This window comes from Bos grunniens, chromosome 11 (genome assembly GCF_055505025.1).
Source record: "Bos grunniens cultivar Pamir isolate PY7600 chromosome 11, Bosgru_T2T1.0, whole genome shotgun sequence".
NCBI lineage: Eukaryota > Metazoa > Chordata > Mammalia > Artiodactyla > Bovidae > Bos > Bos grunniens.
The window spans coordinates 88,512,671-88,533,699 of NC_141175.1; the positions used below are offsets into that span (position 1 = coordinate 88,512,671).

Here is a 21,029-nt window from a genome sequence, read left to right on the forward strand (position 1 = left end):
CTGCAAAGCAAACCTCTTTCCCTGCCCTGCCTACATGCATGTTCAGTCGTGTCCGACTCTGTGACGCCATGGACTGTAGCCACTAGGCTCCTCTGATCATGAGATTTTGCAGGCAAGAAGGCTGGCGTGGGTTGCCATTTCCTCCTCCAGGGGATCTTCCCAACCCAGGGGTTGAACCCACGTCTCCTGGGTCTCCTGCATTGGCATGCAGGTTCTTTACCATTGAGCCGCCTGGGAGCTCTACCTAACAGCTCCCTCTCTTACCCTCCCAGGAACACACAGAGTCCTCTTCCTGCGGTCTTGACTATGCCTGGGCCTCTCTGAACAGTGGACGGCTTTTGGGCTTTCCAGCTTTTTCAGGTGGAGGTCAAGCTGAATCCAATGTGCTGACCTGGGGTGAGCCATGGTTAGCAGTGGACAGTTTACATCAGGGCCGGCCGGCTTGAGGATGCAAACTTCAGTCCAGGACAAGCCCCGTTTTCTTTTTTCAAAAGAAAAAAGTTCCCCCTGATGCTTGCAGCGGGTGGTTTTCTGTGATATCCTCAAATCTGATCAGTTCAAGTACAAAATCAATATATTTCATAATAGTACTGTTTGTTTCTTCAAATATACTTTAAAACAAAGCTACATTTAGGATGTGGGTTGGTCACCACTCTGTGGAATTTTCATGTGAAATAAATGAGGACTCCTGTTTTTGAAAAAAGCCTTGACTAATTTTTTCCAGGGTGGCTGCTATGTGGCCCAGATTAGACTAGCTTAGATTTTAGTTAATTAGATTTTGGTTAATGAGGCTTTATAGAAGCATCTTTTCTTTAGACCAAATTTCATCTGAAAAGCCAATGATCTAAACAGAGGCCTGAAAATATGTTGTGAATTTCAGTGTCACTGATGGATCCCGGTGCTATTTCTTTTTTTTTTAAATTGAAGTATAGCTGATTTATAATGTTGTGTCAATCTCAGCCGTACAGCAAAGTGACGAAGTTTTACATATACATACATTCATTTTAAAAAATAGTTTTTTCCATTATGATTTATCCCAGGAGATTGGATTTAATTCCCTGTGTTACACAGTAGGAGCTTGTTGTTTATCCATTCTAAATGTAATAGTCTGCATCTACCAACTGCAAATTCTAGTCCAACACCCCCCCACACCCCACCCCCCCAGCCCCTGCCCTCTTGGGAACCACAGGTCTGAGCTCTATGTCCGTGAGCCTGTTTCTGTTTCATAGATAGGTTCGTTTGTGTCAGAGTTTAGATACTACAAAGAAGTAATATCATAAACTTGTCTTTTTCCATCTGACTTCATTTAGTATGAGAATCTCTAGATCCATCCATGTTGCTGCAAATGCCCTTATTTCTCACATGCTCACTTCTTTTCTTGGATGGATCACGTTCTCCCACAGCACCTTTGGGTCAATTTGAGAAAAGCTCTGTCAATAAATTTTAGAAACGACGTGATTTACAGGGAGATATGGTGGCTAATTTACCCGATTTGAGGTTATAAATAATCAAGTCATTGTAGTTTTTTGGGGAAAACAACACAGCCTAATTGAAAGTCCACATCAAAGCATTTTAAGTTTTAAGACTGAAGAGGGATATAGAAATAGAGACATGGGACCTATCCAACTAAAAGCATCGAATGGTTTATATCTGGTTATCGAGTGGGTTGTGCCAGTTCATTCTGTTGTATTCATGACTCCAAATAGCTGCTTATGCTGACAGTCACATTAGGTTTATTCTTCCATACTTAAGAATAATCATAACCTCCACTCACTGACCGCCTACTCTGTCCTGGGCATGGCGCTAACCAAGCTTTTTGTTTGTTTGGCTGTGCTGCAAGGCTTGTGGGGATCCTAGTTCCCTAATTCGCCAGGAACTGAACCCAGGCCCTTGGCAGTGAGAGTACAGAGTCCTAACCACTGGACCACCAGGGAATTCCCTAATGGAGCATTTTTTACGAGTCAATTTCACATGCTTTCCACAACCCAATGGAACAGGGTATGTTGGAATTCCACAGAAAACCGAGGCACAGAAAAAATAAGTAACTTGTGCAGGATGCATGACTAGGAAGTGGCAGGGCCAGAAGGGGAACCACACACACCTCCATAGCTGCATACCGTCTGCCTGCCGTGTCCCCAGTGGGATAACCCTCAGGGGGGCATGTTCCTGGGCAGGGATCTGGGCCACACAAATAAAAGTGGCTACTGCTCATGACTCTGGAGAATGGGCACATGCTTCTTGCCCCAACATCTGATGAGGCTGGAAGAGGTCTTTATAACTTCCCTGATGGCTCAGCAGGTAAAGAATTCGCCTGCAATGCAGGAGACATAGGTTCGATACCTAGATTGGGAAACTCCCCTGGAGGAGGAAATACTGGAAATGGCAACCTCTTCCAGCATTCTTGTCTGGAAAATCCCATGGACAAAGGAGCCTGGAGGGCTACAGTCCATGGGGTCACAAAGAGTTGACTGAGCATGTACATATGTCTTTGCCTTCAAAGGCAGATTACCCTTCAACCTACTGTATCAGACATCGGCACAGTCCTGACAAGATTGGAGATACAGTGGCTACTGAGGACTCGTGGTTCTTTTCAGGATAGTTCCTATTTAACACTCCTCTCTCTCAAGGAAGAGGATTAGAGAAGAATGTTCCAAGGAAAGCGTGAGGTATGACACTAGTATAATAAGGCTTATTTTTAAAACAAACACATTAGGAGCTATATACTCAAACAAACGTGATGCCCTTCTAAAACAGTCATTGTCAAAAGCTACAAACATACTCCAGCAGTACTGCCCTCGCTCCATATGGCTTTGGAATTTTTCTTCTGCAAGGACATCCAGAGTCAAATTTTGAAACAAGCAAGGAAGACTGTTACTATTTTATGGCCACTCCTTGGTTGAGGTCAGCTTTGGTATTTGGTTCCTTAGGTCTGTCTGGCCTCTGCCTTATCCACCAGATTGGTTTGAAATGACTTTTAGCCTCTATCAGAAAGAAAGGTCCCTCCCTGCTAGAGGATGGAGGCTAATTCTGCATCAGTATCAGCACTGTGAGTCGCAGGGTGGGTGTTTAACTCACGGCACGATCAGACATACATCTTAAATTTTTTGATTCAAACAGAAGCAACATTATCTTGCATTCTGACTACAATAAAAGATATGTGATCTCTTTCAGTGATAGAGTTTGGAAAATTCGGTGTGGTTTTTCTTTTTTTCCCCTTTTTCTTGATTCTGGTTATATGAAAAGAGAGGAGGAAGAAGTGATAAGATTTTGAAATGTGAACTCCTTTTGAACCGACCGCTCCCACCGCCTGAACCTTGCTGTTTCACTTCTTTTTAAGATAAGAAAAAAGGCTTCCCAGGCCATTAAAAGCTGGATTTTGCTTCTCCTCTTGAGCTATTTTACTAATTACACCATAAAGCTAATTAACAGCTGGGGAGAAACCTAGATACTAAAATTGGGTCCTTTTCCTCCTCTCTAAAAGTCCAATTTAGTCTCTCAGGAGCCACTGGCGCAGCATCAGGTACTGCTCTGAATCTGACCATGGTGAAAAGAAAGGAGTTTCAGACTCCCTACTGCCTTTCCTCTGGCAAAGGTTCTAAAAAGTAAAATCTGCTAGAAACTGTATGACAGTTGGACTTTTCCATTTCTGCCAGGAGATAACTTCCCTACATAGGTGGTTCAGGTTCTAAATCTGGTTGTGGTAGGTCATGAAGTCAGAGTCTCAGTGTGGGAGTAACTTCCTGGGAGGAAGTTGGGCGGCTTTAGAAATGGCATCAGTTCTTTCAAATCTCCAGCGTACTATTTAGAGACCTGAAAAGTAATTTACTCTGGGATCCTCGTGGCCAAGAAGCTAAATGCAGCTCTTGCTTCTGGAGCAAGAAGTCCCATCAGAAGCATCCAGCCCAGCGGAGCAGTGGGTGCCCGTGCTCCCCACACCTCACTGTGGAGGGCGCCATGCTAGACACCGGGGACGGGGACACAGCGCACACGGCCGGGAGGCGGGGGCGGGGCGTTTCTGCCCTCCGGGAGATTCCTGGATCCCAGGGATCTTAGCAGCTTTATGTGATTTCAGGTCCAAACACATGTGCCAAATGACTTGGAGAAAACTGTGCCAACTCCAGGCCCTGCTAATAATAATACACTTCAAACTGATTTCTTAAGATTAAGGTTCGAGGAATTTAAAGAAAACTTTAGTGCAATCATTTAGGTAGGTGGAGAAAGGTACCGGTTACACTGTGGGTCATGTAAGACGAGAAGTGAGAGTGGAAAAGTCGGCAAGCATTTCCACTGACATGGCTGAGTTAGGGGAGCACAGAGGAGGTGGAAACTGCTGGCTAACTTTTACAAAGCTCCGAGAACCTACTATGACTTTACATTTCACTCTCCCTTAGCTGACAGGACACTGTGATCCCTGCCCTGTGATATACTCTGCATTTTTATATCCCAAGCTGGGCACACTCTATGATGGAGAATCAGTGGAATGCAGGTGCCTCCTGTTGGAGAAACTAGCTTTTTTTTTCTTTTACATAAAGTGGAGATAAACAGAAATCATAACGAAAAAGGAACCTGAGCAAAATGAGCAGGTCACTAAGGAGTGGAGAGATCTGTAGGCACAGAAGATGAAGACTGGTTTTGAGCATGCTGGTCTGCTGGAGCTCCAAAGACTGACAAGGAGCACAGAAGCGGAACTCAATCAAGTCTTACTGAAAGCAGGTGCAAGCAGCCTAGACAATTTCAGTGAGGCAGAGATCTAACACAGTTACTCCATCAGCAAGTGATAAAGCTTTTGGCTAAAAATGCAAAAATAAAACTTACTGATTAATCTCAAAAACTGAGTACTTTAGCTTGTAACTTTTAGCTTCTAACAAAATACTTGCTCTTAATTCACTTACATAGAAAGAAAAAACTGAGACAACTGGTCACAGCACTGCCATGTAGGCTGACTCTTACCTCTATATACTGTGGTTTTTTTTTTTTTTTGGTGGAGGATGGGGGGCAGAGAAGGGTTATGGCAAGGAGAATGGTGGCTTGTACTTAAAGGTCCTGATCTCTATAATGTCTTCACTGCTGGAAAGACAGATCTGCTCCTGGTTTTAGGACTTTTCCTGAAAGGCCCATTTTCTGCTTTTATTTTATTTCTTGGGATGAGAGTCCAGGTCTCTTTATAAAGGCCAAAAGAGGCTTTCAGGTTTCTTCAACATATTGGAAAGAATAGGTGCTGACTTAGGGTTCCAAGTTAACAGAGAAATTATAAATTTTCCTGAGTTCCTACCAAACTGATAAACGCAGCGATCTCTGATTCCTGCTGCATGCAAAGAGGAGGGACTTTCTCAGCGATAGAACTTATTCATCCTTGTATAAGCATGTTATGGGTTGATTAAACACTTCTTGGATAGAAGTTCAAGGAAACATTCCATTTCGAACTTTAAAGAATATAAAGATTGACTCTTCTCTAGATTAAGAAAACTCTGAAGTAGAAGCCAGTGGGCTTCCCAGGGTGGCCAGTTTCTGCACCAGAGGAGTTTCTGTACTTACAGGAGGTGCTTCATCCCATTAGAGCCTGAGCTTGGTCAGTCTGCAGACTGACTTCAGGTCTGATTGCATTTTGTCACTGAAATATAATCCTGTTAAAGGGGGTCCTCACCCCTCATTAGAGGGTGCACAATCAGGGCTGGCCCCTGGGCAAAAATCAGAGGCAAAAGGCACCTACTAATATTCTGCAAAGACCAGTGCCAGTCTCCCTTCCGTGCAACAGACATCTTTAAAATAAGAACACAGAGCCGAAGCTGAGATAAAGACATGCCACTCAGAAGTTTCCCCCAAGTTAACCAGAACAACTTGAATTTCTATTTACACAGCCAGGGGCCTGGAAAGGATACAGAAGTGAGAGGGGAAAGCTGCCTATGGGATAAGCAAGATGAGATGCTTCCTAGGGTGGAGGGCACGATCTAAACAAACTGAAATCAAACCCTGTTTATTTTTGTCACGACAACTTTAGACCAGTTCCAAAGTTAGTATAGTGCATGACAACCGAATGTTACCCGTCTTACACCCTCCAAACAATACACAGAAAAGCATCCCGCTTTCCTTTTGCTCAAATCACTCGGCACTGTCTGTGACCACCGGGGTTGCAGAGCAGGGGCCCCAGGGAGCTAGAGCTCTGAAGAACATGCAGGAAGCACTTGGGTGCCTCCCCTGATAGTAAACACAACATCTTTTGTTTCCAGTAATCACAGCGGATCCTGTACAAGTCCATGGACGCCTCACATGGGACTAGCCTCTCAATGCAAACAGAAAAATAAAGGAGCTCCCTCTCTCTCCTGTGTGATGTCCAGAGGCATGGAAGTTAAGTGAAGCTCTGAGGCCTGGGGGCCAGGCACTGCTACCACCCAGCTGCAAAACAGACCTTCAGGTAGCACGCTGCTTCCACTTGGGGTCATGATAAGGTGACTGAGGGCATCATGGGCTATTTATTTAAGCTAGAAGTGTGCAGGATGAAGTATATCACCAAAGTGTTTTCTCAGATACTTGTGTCCTTCAGAAATTCATCACTGGGATGCGATATCCAGTTTCTCTTGCAAAAAGGTGGGTGCTGTATTTAGAGTGAGATATGAAGAGTCCCTGTGATGTCTGTCACCTAGGTCAGGTGTACCACGTGTTCAAAGAGCTGTAACTCTGAGCCAATATATATTCATATCCTATTTACCATTTTAAGGAGCTTTCACATACTGGGCATCCCTGGTGACTCAAATGGTAAAGAATCTGCCTGCAATGCAGAAGATCTGAGTTTGATCCCTGGGTCGGGAAGATCCCCTAGGGAAGGGAATGGCTAACCACTCCAGTATTCTTGTCTGGAGAATTCCATGGACAGAGGAGCCTGGCAGGTTACAGTCCATGGGGTCACAAAGAGATGGACACAACTGAGCAACAAACAGACTTCACATATGTATGGACTTTTCATAAATATGGTGGCTCAGACAATAAAGAATCTGCCTGCAATGCAGGAGACCCAGGTTCGATTCTTGGATGGGGAAGATTCCCTGGGGAAGGGAATGGCTACCCACACCATTATTCTTGCCTGGAAAATCCTATGGACAGAGGAGACGGATGGGGTATAGTCCATGGGGTCAGAAAGAAGCCAGACACAATAGAGTGACTAAGCATGCATGCACATATGTGTATCACTTAATTTTCACAGAACTTTAGTGAAGTATAGAACAATATTATTATTCTCATCTTACAGATGAGAAAACTGAGCAACAGTTGTCTTATCACCAAGACCTATAGGTAGAATGTGCCAGAGATGGGGTCGTAACACCTTGGCTTTAAAGTACATTCTCTTCCCAACACACAGCAGTTTTTAATTTTAGCAAAACATATTGGAGAAATAGCTGTGAAAGTGTTCCAATGAAGATGCTAATATTATAGCATGATGGGTTAAAAATGCACAACATTTAGTCCTATGGATTGTATATCTTAGGGACGCCGTATTAACTATTTCCCGTTTGATTCTCGGGCTGAGTTAAATACACAATAATCAACAGATGTTCCGAAGAGATAGTATTTATATTTATCTCTAAAAGATACCTAAACAAACAAACATAAATCTAGGCAAAAACGAATGTAGTATGATAGACTGATATAAAGCACAGTCATTACCAAGTTGTAAGTCTTGGTAAGTCTCCTTACCAAGGAGAAATATTATTAATCATTTGCTAGTTAAGATCACTGTGGAGAGGAAATATAATGACACCAGTACAACTGAGTGCCAAGACAGCTGGACTCCACTTGAAATCTCCAACTCAAATGTTAACATAAGACATATAAAAACATAAAAGTAGCTAATCTCTAATCAGACAGATGTTTTGATATAACCCACAAGAAAACCACTTTTTCATGTACCATCTATACTAGAACTCATTTTCACAGATCCTTAAAGATATGAGATACTTAAAGACACTTAAAAGATACTGATGACTTGAAGACATGTAATCAGAATATAATTTTGTTCACATCAAATTATGAAATAAATATGCGTGTGTGTAGACAAACACACAAAAGAAAAAGATGTAGTGACTCAGGGATTTCCAGCCAACAAACTTGGCTCTAAATATCTGACCTCAGATATTTTATAAAATAACATACAGCTACAAATAAATAAAAATGCTTGCCAATACTACATTTCAAGACAATTCAGCAAGTCCTGTACATACAGAAGAGTTCCATTCAGAGAGCAAATTCTAAGTCTAATTTGTTCATAAGTCCAGCAAAGTTAGCCTAGGTACTCAACTAACACAATCGGCTAAATAGTCTTCCCTGATGGCTCAGCAGGTAAAGAATCCATATGCAATGCAGGAGACACAGGAGACTTGGGTTTGATCCCTGGATCGGGAAGATTCTCTGAAGAAGGAAATGGCAACCCACTTCATTATTCTTGCCTGGGAAATCCCTTAGACAAAGGAGTCTAGTGGGTTACAGTCCATGTGGTGGCAAAAGAGTCAGACACGACTGAGCAACTAAGCATGCATATAGTACTATAGCGTAATGGGTTTATAATGCTTTTTACACAAATAATACATAAAAAACAGACACAAAGAAACAGAGATAACATTTTAATCTTATAGTACACTACCCTGGCAAGTACAGTACAGTGCCAGCTACATCACTGCTGCTTTTGTGCTTGTCTTTGGACATCCTGGGCTACAAATAAATACACTGTACTTCTGTACTCTGTACAGTCCTATACAGTAAAGTACACAAGAACACAGCCACTTGTAGAGGACACATGAATGTGACAATGTATGCCAGACATGCTAACTGACGTGACTGAACCCGTGAGTGCATGTTTTCATCTTTGAAAGTTTGCAGCTTAAAGGTTCATATGCTGGGGACTTACTGCATTCTATGCACTGAGTCATACTTATGACTTGGCCCACACAAGATTTGCTTATTCAGCTCCTCATCTGGTGGGGGGGTCAGGGGGGACACCTGAACACCTACATTTCCAAAGTCATCAGGTATGCTGCAGCAGCAATATGGGCTTGAAGACCCCAAAGACTAAATGAAGAGAGACCTTTATGATCAATGTAGTGCCCTTTCTTTATATTTTATAATATTACAGATAATATCTATAGTAATAGATATCATCAATCTTATAATGTTTTATATTACATAATGCAAATATAGTAGTTGGGAATATAACACTCGGGAATGACTGCGCTCTTGGACATGGTGCAGACCTGCTGGGTTGCTGACAGAAGACGCCAGTTTGGCCCTTGGCAGAAGCATCACCGACACAGACATCAGAGCAATGGTAATGTGTCAGGACAAGCGTCCCCTCAGGCACAGGAAGTGCTGGTGGTACACCACCTGCTGCCCTTTAGCAGTGATGGGATAAAGATATCACTGAAGCACTGAAATAATTTTTTTCTTCAGGAAGGTTCCAAAAAGGCACGTAGCATGTAGTCAGTGATAAGGCCCCAGATGCTACCTTGCAAGTCTGACATGAAGAAGGCATCTGCTCTTTCTAAGGAACCATGTGTCAAATCTGCCATCACACATTAAAATTCCTACCAGGCCTTTTATCCCCACCTGAGCTACATTCAAGTCATCTCTTGATTCTCATTCTCCGTTCTTTAACCATCATGACAGTCAAAAAGCCTATGAGAATAAAATCTAAGTTTGTACGTATTTGTGTAGGAAGCTAGAATAGAAAAAATTCAAGAATCTGAAGATGTTCCACTAAAATGATTGGGTAATTACTACTTAGCTTCTTTCCAGTACAAAGATGAATTCCTTAATGATGGGTATTATAAGTAATTAGACAAAGCTGTTCACTTTTCAAAATTAATCATCAATCCTTTTAATTATATCTGTATTACACATTCTGTTAAATTAGTACACATAATATGAGGCCTTCACACATTAGAGAGAAGCATTATCATTGCACTTTACTGACTTGATAATTTATCTGAAAGGAACACCAAACATTTGTAATAATACTACGTTTAGCAGGATCACCCTTTTCAGTTCTCTTGTGGTAAGAAAAAAAGGCTACTTTACAAGATGAAAGCAAGAACACTTTTCTTCAGAGATTTTATCACTAAAAAAAGAAGTCAGATCAAAGGCAGGTATCCGGTTTTTTAGAAATCTGTATTTGATTGATTTGGAAGAAAATGCACCCAGGGAGGTGATCTGCAGTCATGGTGAGGTCAGCGCCGTAGGCTTGGCGGAGGTACACGTGACCCTGGGACCAGACTGCCTGGGTTAACAAGGAGCTGGGTTCACAGTGAGAAAGCCTGGAACAGGAGACAATGAAAGCACTGGTCCTTGGAGCCTGCTGAGAAGCCATTGGGAGCTTTATGCCATGCAGAATGATGGCATGCCCACTCTTCCCCTTTGCTCAGTGATGTGGATGGGGATGAAGACTTTGCCGGTGCGGCACAGCTGACAACTGCTCACAGGCATGCTACGGCTGCCTAGGCTTGGTGCCCTTACAGAGGGACCATGCTGATGGGAAGCTGACAAGAGAAGAAGTCTGGAGAGGTGAAGGGAGCAAACTGGAGGGTCAGAAAATCCTCAAATCGTAGTCATGAACTGAATCTGACTTCATGTGCTTGAGTATTAGCTGGGAGACAGAATGAAGCCCAATCTGAAAGGCTAATTGCAAGAAAGTATGACGCACACAGCGGAGAAGGCAACGGCACCCCACTCCAGTACTCTTGCCGGAAGGCTGCGGTCCATGGGGTCGCTGAGGGTAGGACACGACTGAGCGACTTCACTTTCACTTTCATGCACTGGAGAAGGAAATGGCAACCCACTCCAGTGTTCTTGCCTGGAGAATCCCAGGGACGGGGGAGCCTGGTGGGCTGCCGTCTATGGGGTCGCACAGAGTTGGACATGACTGAAGCGACTTAGCAGCAGCAGCAGCAGCAGCATGATGCCTACAGAGACTAATGACTATTTCAAGGCTTCCCAGGTGCCTCAGTGTAAAGAATCTGCTTGGATTAACAAGCAGGAGAACTGGGTTCCATCCCTGGGCTGGAGAAGTAGGAAATGGTCACCCACTCCAGTGTTCTTGCCTGTTGGAATCCCATGGACGGAGGAGCCTGGTGGGCTACAGTCCAACACTGGGTTGCAGAGAGTTGGACATGACTTGGCAACTAAATGATAACAACAATGACTATTTCAGAAATAAAACATGTATGAATAAATTAAGATGAATGTGAGGATAACAGCACACAGTATTACTCATCAACTGTTAAAGACCCCAAACATGTTTGGCAGAAGATACCTCATAGGTTTATATTATACAGTTATACCTGCATCAATGTGGCTGGGGCGGTGGGGGTGGGGACTGTTGTAACAGAATCAAAATTTCTACTCTGTCGTTATGAGTTTATGTGAACCACAATTTAGTGAAAGTGCCTATAATCTAATTTGAAATCAAAATCACAAATTGAGGCCAAACTGGTATTTTCCTCCCCACACTAAAGAAGAATGTACAGTCTAGATGCAGGAATTGGAATAGGAAAATATGAAAGCAAAAGCAAAAAAAAAAAAAAAAGACAAAGAACACAGAATTCTAGGATATGCAGGTTTCTTTCCATAAGTATTGATTTGTTAAACTGGTTTTGTGAGACAGTAAAGTGATTTACTACTATCACATGGAAACACATTAATTAGTTGAGCAACTTACTAATCACATATTCACCAATTAAGTAGCAAAACACAACAGGAACATTTTTATCTTAAAAAAAAAAAAAATTCAGAGCGTTTCAACACATGAGAAATTCACAGCTGGGTTTTTCCTCTGAAGGTTACAGAATTCTCAGGTTTCCTGGGCCTTGGTTTCCAACTATGATCCAAGTACTCCTGGTTGATTTATAAATTGTCTCCTTAGGACAGAAGTTTTGGTATTTCAATATGTTGGTCCTGGCTGTACATTTCCGCCCCCTTTACCAATGCCCTGGTCTGAAATAGTGACCTGGTTACACTTTTCATTCAGATCTCATCAAAGACTATGCCATTTTTAACAAGATGAATGCCAGTCAACTCTCTGAGAAGATATGTAGCAGTAAGCTGGATGGATGCCTTGATACATTTTTGGCTTCCACTTACAAGCTACAAAGCCAGCTTTGTAGGTATTACAGCAGATCTAGCATCCCTGTCACTAAGAGGTGGGGCAACCATAGGTCCCCACTGGCTTGGGACACTCCTGGTCTAGAGCCATGGTCCCATCAAAATTATGAACAGTCCCCACTTCACTCACAAAAGCACAGTTTAAAGAATAAACTGGATAGACAGTCACCCTATGAAAAGAAGAGAATCCATTTTCACACATTCCCTAACCATGACATGGATAAAATCAAGCTCTGTAAAATTCCTGAGACCAGAAATTGTGTTTTGAAATCTTTCCATCTCTCGTATACTAATGTGCAGAATAAGTGTTCAGAGGGCGTGACCCCACAGAGTGGCCGGAGGAGCTATCCTGAAAAGCTTGAGTGGTGGCCGATGGGCACCTGAGCACCGTTCACTGACTCATCTACACGGGCTGCTACAAAGTCCTGTGGCCAGAGGATTTCCCCTCCTCCTCACGCATTTACCCCAAATATATGCACTGACTTGCATCTAGAAAGCATGCAAATACCTTCAACAATAAACGCGTGATGCCTACCATTAATACAGCTTGCCTAATTTTTCACCTGCTAACTCTGACTATAGGTTCACAACTGGACTGAGATACGTCATTGTCTTTCACTTGACTTTATGAGTTTTACTTGAGACAGAAGCAATCAGAGAGAGTGAGAGCCTTGGGAGTAGGGACTGTGCTGTATTAGAGCTGCCAGCTGTCTGAGCCTCACCTTCGGGACTCCAGAACAGCATCTGGCTTGTGTGCATAGGACCAGTTTTGGTATAGATGTCTGGGGCTAATATACGTATGTCCTCTGATCGTAAGACGCATCCCCGTGGGTCACATGAAGGAGAGGGCTCTGACGTGACACAGGTCTCATTCTGTGTCCCTAGGTCCTCAACATGGATGACCCCATGGTCTAAATAGGATCAATTAAGTGTCAGCAGACAGAGGAAGAACTGGGAGTTTAAATCAGTATCTGGTATTTGGCTGATCTTAAGGTAGTGGCAAGCTTCAGGCACAAAGTGTACTCTGATATGGGACATGGTGGGTCTGTGGACAAGAAGACCACAGACAATAATAAGGTGAAGGAGGAGAGTTCTAACTCTAATAGTGAAAATCCCCAAATGCCAAAGGAGCCCAGTAGAACTTGATGGCATTGTAACATTATGATATTCTCAGAAAGCATTTCTGTACTCTCAACATGTTTTACCTCGGGAATACACCTTTCACATCTTTGATCCTCCTGTTGTGACCTACACTGGGCCTGTGTGGTATGTCAACCAGAAAAACGGATTTCAAAATTACTAACTGATCTACACATATAGCTGTCAATAGAGAATTAGTGGTCGCTGGGCAGGAGAAACGATTTTTTTCTTGGTCTTACCTATGCAGTAGGGACAACACTGGCCTTTTCTCAACACAGGTCTTTCACAGGATACAGAAGGGCAAGACTCAGAGTAACAGCTAATGACGCTATCCATGCACACGCAGCTGGTACACACGTCGGGTTTCCAGGACTCAGCTGCCAGGAATATATCCCCTTCATCGTTTTTGCAGTAACTAGGCACACTGTCATTGTGGGATGAGGAAGGCTGGAGAGGTTCATCTGCAAAAGTGAACAGAAGGTCAGCAGTGGAAAGAAGATGCTGCAAGGCACCCACTGTGCAACACAGCGAGCCTCACTCTGCCCCACACGAAGCGCGCTCGCCCACCAGGCATTCGTGTGTCTCCTTAAAACAGACTCAGGAACAAAAGAGCACGTCTGACTCGGACCAGGTCTGGGTTTTTTAAGCAAACAACAGACACAAAAGGTCTGTTGCAGAGATTCTGTTAGTTGTTTGCACAACATCCATGCTACCTTTTCTCCTTAGCATAACAAAATCCTGATTTGGGGGATGGGAGGTGGGTGGCTGAGGACTTGGACCACAAGGTTGATACGTCAGGTGGAACAATCTGCTCCTTCCTTTTCTCCTGCACAACTAGAGGCAGCTGTGTCACTAAGCTGTGGCTAATGGATTTACTGGTAATCAGGGGACCTCTGCGAAAGCTTTTGCTTCCCCCTTTTTCTTAAATATTTTTATTTTTGTTTTTGTGGCCACACCATGTGGTATGTGAGATCTTAGTTCCTCGACCAAGGACTGAACCTGACCCCCCTGCAGTGGGAGTGGAGTCTTAACCAATGGACCACGAGGGAAGTCCCAACTTTCCCTTCCTTAAAAGAAGGGCAGATGTAAAGCGACCCTTAACCTTCCAGCCTTGACTATGAGCCTGTGGCCTGTAGCTGTAATATCCTTCTCACACCTGTAAAGAGAGGCCTTGCTATCACTAAGATACTAAATCGATGTGGTCAACATCTGGCTCCAAGCTTCCCATAATGCATGGAAAAGAAACCTCTACTTGTTTAAAAACTGAGCTGGGGTTTCTCCTATTTGCAGCCCCATGCAGTCCTAGCCAACCAACACCCAAACAGACTTCTAAACCTCATGTGACACTTCAATGTTCAGGCATTCACATTAATGGCTAAAAGGTGATGCAGAATGTAGTAACTCCTGAGGATGTACCCACGGAGAAACTAGCTGCAAGTCTTGTATGTTTTCCCTATGTACAGACAGACCAGAGGGTCTCGAAATCTTGCAACAACTTAACAGAAAAGAATGTCGCCAGAAAACCCTGGATATCTCTTTGGGTATTAGCATTCACTGAAATGACTTGAGAACTGTTAACTCAAGCAGAAAGCTGATGGGCTATAACAAAGGAAAGTACAAGCTGGTGAGGTTCCTGGTTGAGTAACGTCACTGACAAGAGAGCACTTCTAACAACCTCTGCACTTGAGAGTCTAGAAGAGGCAGGATGGTCCCACCCAGCAATTCTTGAAGAGAATCCCATTTTCTCAGTGGACACAGGGACAGAAGTATCATCTGTTCTTCTCAGAATCAACTTCATGAAGTCTGCTCTTTAATAAACATGTAGTGATCACAGTCCTGCAGACGCTCTCAGCGTTCCACTTTCTGTCCCCCTCATGAAGACACCCTCTGGCAACAAGTATGGCTGGACAAGGAGAGTCTCTATGAGAAGTGGGGTAGCTGCTTTGTTTTGGGCTTTGAGACCAAATTGTGTAACTGTATCTCCTACTGCCAGTCCTGAAGGCAGCCGACAGAGAAAGAACAGCCACCGGTTTCCACTGCTCCAAAAGTGCTCCAGGTTCAGTTAGGAAAACTAAATCACATGCATATGAGTTACAGATGGGAAGATGGGACTGCTTTCTCAGGGATCTTTTCTGGTCATCCATGTTGAGGGCTAAGTTCTTTTTAAGAGACTGACTGACGTTAACTTTTGATTTGGCTGGCAATCAGGGCAACTCACACTAGTCTACATGAGGTTCTGCAAGCTGGCATGAGGTTTCTGTGGGTTATGACAGCTTAGCTCTTGCAAGCAACATCCAACCTGGTATCTGAAAACTCAGAAGAGGAAGCAGTGATGAAATCATGAACTAGCAGCTGAAACGAATATCCTACAGTCTGGAGGGGACCTCAGGGGACACAGGGGTGTGCCAGCAGAGCTGGAGTGAGACCTGCAGCTGAGATGCAGTGTCTGCCCCACGGGCAGGAGACTAACTGAAGCCTGATGAAGGTGTCATCTGGTATCTTGCCCACGGTATCTTCCTTTGTTGGGCATCTTTCCATTTTTAGGAAGAAAGGAGAACCCCTTTTTATACCTCTGATTCCAAATATTAACAAGTTACTGACTACAGACATATAAGTATGTTTTCTGTGACCCAAATATTATTGACTAGAGATGTTTCAATATTCACTTACATAACAAATTGCCGGTCATAGGCGTTAGTTTCTACAAAAATCCCCCAGTCAACAGTGTGTTAACTAACTTATTCTGTTTTTCACCAGTTCTTTCGCTGGTGTTCATTCATTCTTTTTATTTCTATTCCAGCTCCCTCTCTCTTCTGTGCTATGCTTCTCTCCAACTTTAAAATATCAAAAATGAAAAGAGAATTTTTAAAAAGTGTGAAAAAGAAAGAAGTGCTCTTCTATTTTCTCCCTTTATCGTCACCTACAGGGATGGTCAATCTTTCTTCATGAGTCTACTTCTAGACCTTGTTCTAAGCCAGGCCAGATGAGAATGTAAGTTAAGGACAGAGGGGCCAACAGAGCATCAGAGGACTCCCAATCACTACAGGGATGCGATTCTCCTAGTTTTAGTACCTATATATCATTTTGGGACAATATTACAATACAAGTATCCTAAGACTGGGCTTCCCAGGTGGCACCAGTGGTAAAGAATCCACTTGCCAATGCAGGAGGTGTTAGGGATGAGGTTTGATCTCATGAGTCAGGAAGATTCCCTGGAGGAGGGTATAGCAACCCCACTCCAGTATTCTTGCCTGGAGAATCCATCTCGAGAGAAGCCTGGTGGGCTACAGTCCACATGGTCGCAAACAGTTGGACAAAACTGAAGTGACTCAGCATGACATGATCCTAAGATTAGAGATGGTATTCTTCTAGCTGTGAAGTACTCCATTTATCAGTGCTGCTGTCGATCTTCACTTGAATTTTAAGACTTTTTATCACTACAACACAACTATGAATGGCAAGTTCTGAAAGATCAATGATGGGGTAGGTGACTGATTTTAAAATCTAAGATCACTCCAGGGACATGCTTATTCACAGATGTAAGTGTAGCCTTTGGAATACTGATCTAGGAAACAAAGTCCTAACATTTACGATAAAGGCTATCATTGAAGTATCCCTCAAGTTATATGCAAAGAAAGGAAGAGTCACCTAGGCATACGTTAATAAAGGAGAGGTCAAAGCCAGGTATACAGGGGGTGCTTCTTCCCATTTGCTGGTAGAATCGAAGGGCCTCTGTTCACGTGCACTGACCTTGAGGCCTGGCTCTAAGAAATCAGTCCCTAGCACACAAAGGAGTCCCATTTCTAGGGACCTCTTGTTCTTTGCCTGGGCTGAACCTCTGAATCCAGTCAGAGGTTAAATCTGGGCCAGTGGTCGTGGAGATGTCCCGTCCCCTAGACCAACCTCTGTATTTCTTCTCAGATCCTAAGACAAGCAGCAACTGAGGTACTTCTCACTTTAGCTAAAGCTGCCTAGGTTACATGTGCTTTTTAATTTTTTTTAAATATTTATTTATTTGGCTACACTTGAACTTAGCTGTGGCATGTGGGAGCTAGTTCCCTGACCAGGGATGGAATCTGGGCTCCCTGCACTGGGAGCATGGAGTCTTGGCCACTGGATCACCAGGGAAGCTCCTACATGTGCTTTTTAAAAAGTGCTTTCCTTTCCAGGCACTCCTCTCACTCTGTCGTGATTTACTTAAAAAAACCGTTCAGCTCTTCTTCTGGATTACTGCTTCATAAGACAGGAGTTGTGTCTGTTCTCATCAACCCCAGGATCCCCATGGCTCAATTCAGGCAGTCCCTAAGCACTTGTAAAATGAAGCTATAAATGGATTTAAATTCATGATTACCAGTGAAAAGACCACTCAAAGTAGTTTCCATCAGGAGGATGGGAATAGTCATGGTCATACATTAACAGAGAAACATTAGTAGGGTTTGTATCTAAGTAAAAGAGTTATGTTATATAATATAGCAGGGACTAGCGTATATTGCGTAAACAATCCACGTGCAATGCAGAAGACCCGAGTTCGATCCCTAGGTCAGGAAGATCCCCTGGAGAAGGGAATGGCTACCTACTCCAGTATTCTTGCCTGGAGAATTCCACGGACAGAAGAACCTGGTGGGCTAAGTCCATGGGGTTGCAAAGAGTTGGACACGACTAAGCGACTAACACTGTCATTTCCAGGGTATATCATAACAACATAACACATCTCAACTATTATACTAGAAAAGATGTCATACTAATTAAGCTTTTCAGATTAACATGGTTGAAAATTACACCAAAGACTCTGTACTAAGATAATACCTAAGCAGCAGGGCATGATGACAACAGCAAAAATGTGGCTATCCCTACAATTTCATCTGATGCAATTAAAAATATCAATGTGAACCCAGGAAGATTTTGGACATCAATTACGCTGGTTACATAATGACAGAATAATAGATTCCAGTTGGTTGACTAGACAATCCAATGTAAAGAAACTAATCAAATGCAAGGGTTTATGTTTTACTGAGCAAAAATGCTCTAAGAATATACATTTAGAAAATAAATGATTATTGATTTAAGTTGAAAAGATAACAGACTGAGCAATAGCAAAACTACACTAGTGTGCTATCTACTTGGTAATTATACAAATTAAGTGTCTTCTGGAAAAAAGTTATATATTCTGGTATTAATTAGAATTGCTACTTTAGTTGCAAGATCAGCAATTTATGCTTAAAAAGTCTGACAAAATTTCATTGTATTTGTTACATGACTATAAATTCATCTGCTAAGGCCAGATTATCTGAAGACTGAAAAAAAAAAAAAAACAATAGTGCTCTTTGGACATATGCAGTGCTGGTCGTTTAATACTTTCGGATCTTAATCACTGCAGATTTGAAAATGTGGGTGTTATGCATATTTTAGCAATTCTTCTGTTTAACAAAGTATCTTCATCAAACACATATATCTTACGTTTCTCAAATAATTTTACATTCTTTATCAATAACTGCTCTTCACATTTTGTAATGACAAAGATGACTTCACAATAGCAAAATCATTTGGAATAATTTGGTGCAGCAGGACTCTCTCTTGAGTCTGAGATTTAGGGTTAAGGGAAAAAAAGGTAGAAACAATTTTCTGTTATTGTTTACAGTCACCTCTGGTGCAAAGCATACTTGGCATATGGCACAAACATGTGCTCGACAGAAGGGAGTGCATTCAGGAAGCCAGTTGCCCGGGTCACTTCTGTCTGGGATACTGGTGACTGGGCCTGGCCTGTTACCCCATGGGCTCCACCCAGCCCACTGGTCTTGCAGGATGACGAGGCTTGGGCTGTGGCCCTGGCCCTCCCCATGACGCAGCGCCGGTTACCTGGGCACTGTGGGCAGCAGGAGTCCTGGGTGCGTGTGGGGTTCTGGCAGAGCAGCGGCGGGCACACCTCCGTCTCACACAGCACCCGCCCGCTGTGGCACGTGCACTGCGTGCAGGTGTCAATGTGCCACGTTTCTCCCTCCACAAAGTACTCTCCCCCGGGCGCGTGGCAGATGGACGGCGTGCTGAGCTCTGGCTTCTGCACCACGAAGTCATCTGCGGAACGAGAGAAGAGCCAAACACAGGAAATGATCGGGCTGAAGTCTCACCAGCTTGTGAAGAACCCGGTGCTGTGGGCTTTGAGGGACACAGGAGATGAACTGGTGGCTCCTACCCGGAGGACAGGGGAGAAAACATTCCATGCACAGAAATATAAGGCAGAAGGGCTATTTTTCAGGAAGTGGTTCAAGCCTGTCAACATGGAATGACAGAATCTGTCGAGACAATTAAATTACAGGGACCCTCACTGCTGAAGGAAACAGGAGCCTCTTAGGGGATGTCTGTGAATGAGTAGGATTGTCTAGAATAAAGATCTCTCACCAACTGAATGCTCACTATGGTCCAGTTTCCATGTTTAGCACTTTACATGTGTTACTTCATTTATTCCTTACACCAGCTGTGTGAACAGGTACTGTTATCCTATTTTACTTATGATGAAACTGAGAACTCAGAATATTAAGGGGAGACAAGGCATTTGAACCTAAGTCTATGCTTCTTTGCATCACGAATATGCCTACAGATTAAACAGAATTGCCAACTGATTTGTGCCTTATCCTCCTCATTATCTCTGGGGCCCTGGGTCCTTTTAGGCTCAGAAATAAGTCCTGCTCTTAAGCAGGACACACCCCACTATAGACCAGCTGTCAGCCCAGTGAGCAGGACTGCTTTTTCAGAATTTACAGTGTGAAACCTCACGAGACTAAACATTTGGTGATATGATCAAGAGAGGTAAACGCTCAGAGGTTGACGGTAAGTATGAGCTCTTTCTCCCCAGTGGAGGGGGAATTTGGAGCTCCTGGTGAGATGATAAAGATAGAGAGGGAATTTAATGCTGAAAACGTCTGAAGAGGCACTGGGAATTGCCCTGAAGTTGTGCTGGGGAAACGAGAAGTATGAAGATATTAACCGTGTTCATATCATCCAAACACAACAGGCGTTTCAAGAAGGTGCTGACAGTGGGGCACCCCGCGGAGCAGCCGTCTGCAGACACTGCGGCGGGCTCACGCCTGGAGCTCAGCGGAAATCGGGCCCCAGAAGATCTACTCTGTTTGTGCAGAGACGCTCAGAGCTGACATCTCCTCAGCACTCATGGGCTGTGTCTTTCCAAGCAGTGTTCAGCCTGAGAGTTAGCAATACTGTGGAGATACAGTGGTGTGGGCCCGGGTCCAGCTAAGAAGGTAACTTTTAAGACAGCTTCATCTCCAGGGAGCTAGTAAAGACTAAAATTTTGACCAAGTGTACATACCACAGAAAACTGACATCAGCCAGCACTTATGTGCATAAGCAACTGGGCCAGACATTCTAGTATATGAGGGAAGTAGAGAGGAAGATAATTAGGATAAAAATTGGGCTGGTATGAGATAAAAGTACATTTCTCATGGCTTACAGGAAAAGATAAAATTGTTCCAAAGAGCATCAGCACACTAATGTTGGAGAGAGGCTCCCGTTGGAAAGGACTTGCAGAGGGTTGAGAATTGCTGCTCTTCTAAACGTGGATGACTAGGGAAAATGGTCAGATGAAAAATGACATGTGTGTGCAGGTGCCTTACTGTGATTTCCTTTGCTATATACATCCATGTGCCTCAAGGCAAAACATGAGTGATCAGATGTGACAGAAAAACTGAAAGGTAGAAAAAGTAAAAGGTAGAAGGTAAGAGAGATAGGGGAAAGAA

General features: G+C 43.4%; 1 protein-coding gene across 7 annotated transcripts in view; it reads right to left on the reverse strand.

Moving 5' to 3' along the window:
• The window catches only part of CRIM1 (cysteine rich transmembrane BMP regulator 1), a 209,389-nt gene that overhangs the window by 21,128 nt on the left and 167,232 nt on the right, over window positions 1-21,029 (reverse strand). For all 7 annotated transcript variants that reach the window (XM_086327464.1, XM_086327461.1, XM_086327463.1 and 4 more), the window contains 2 exons: window positions 19,138-19,353; window positions 13,521-13,742 (listed from right to left, as the gene is read on the reverse strand). In XM_086327464.1, the coding sequence (XP_086183590.1) occupies window positions 13,521-13,742; window positions 19,138-19,353 (438 nt within the window). The remainder of the gene's footprint in view (window positions 1-13,520; window positions 13,743-19,137; window positions 19,354-21,029) is intronic.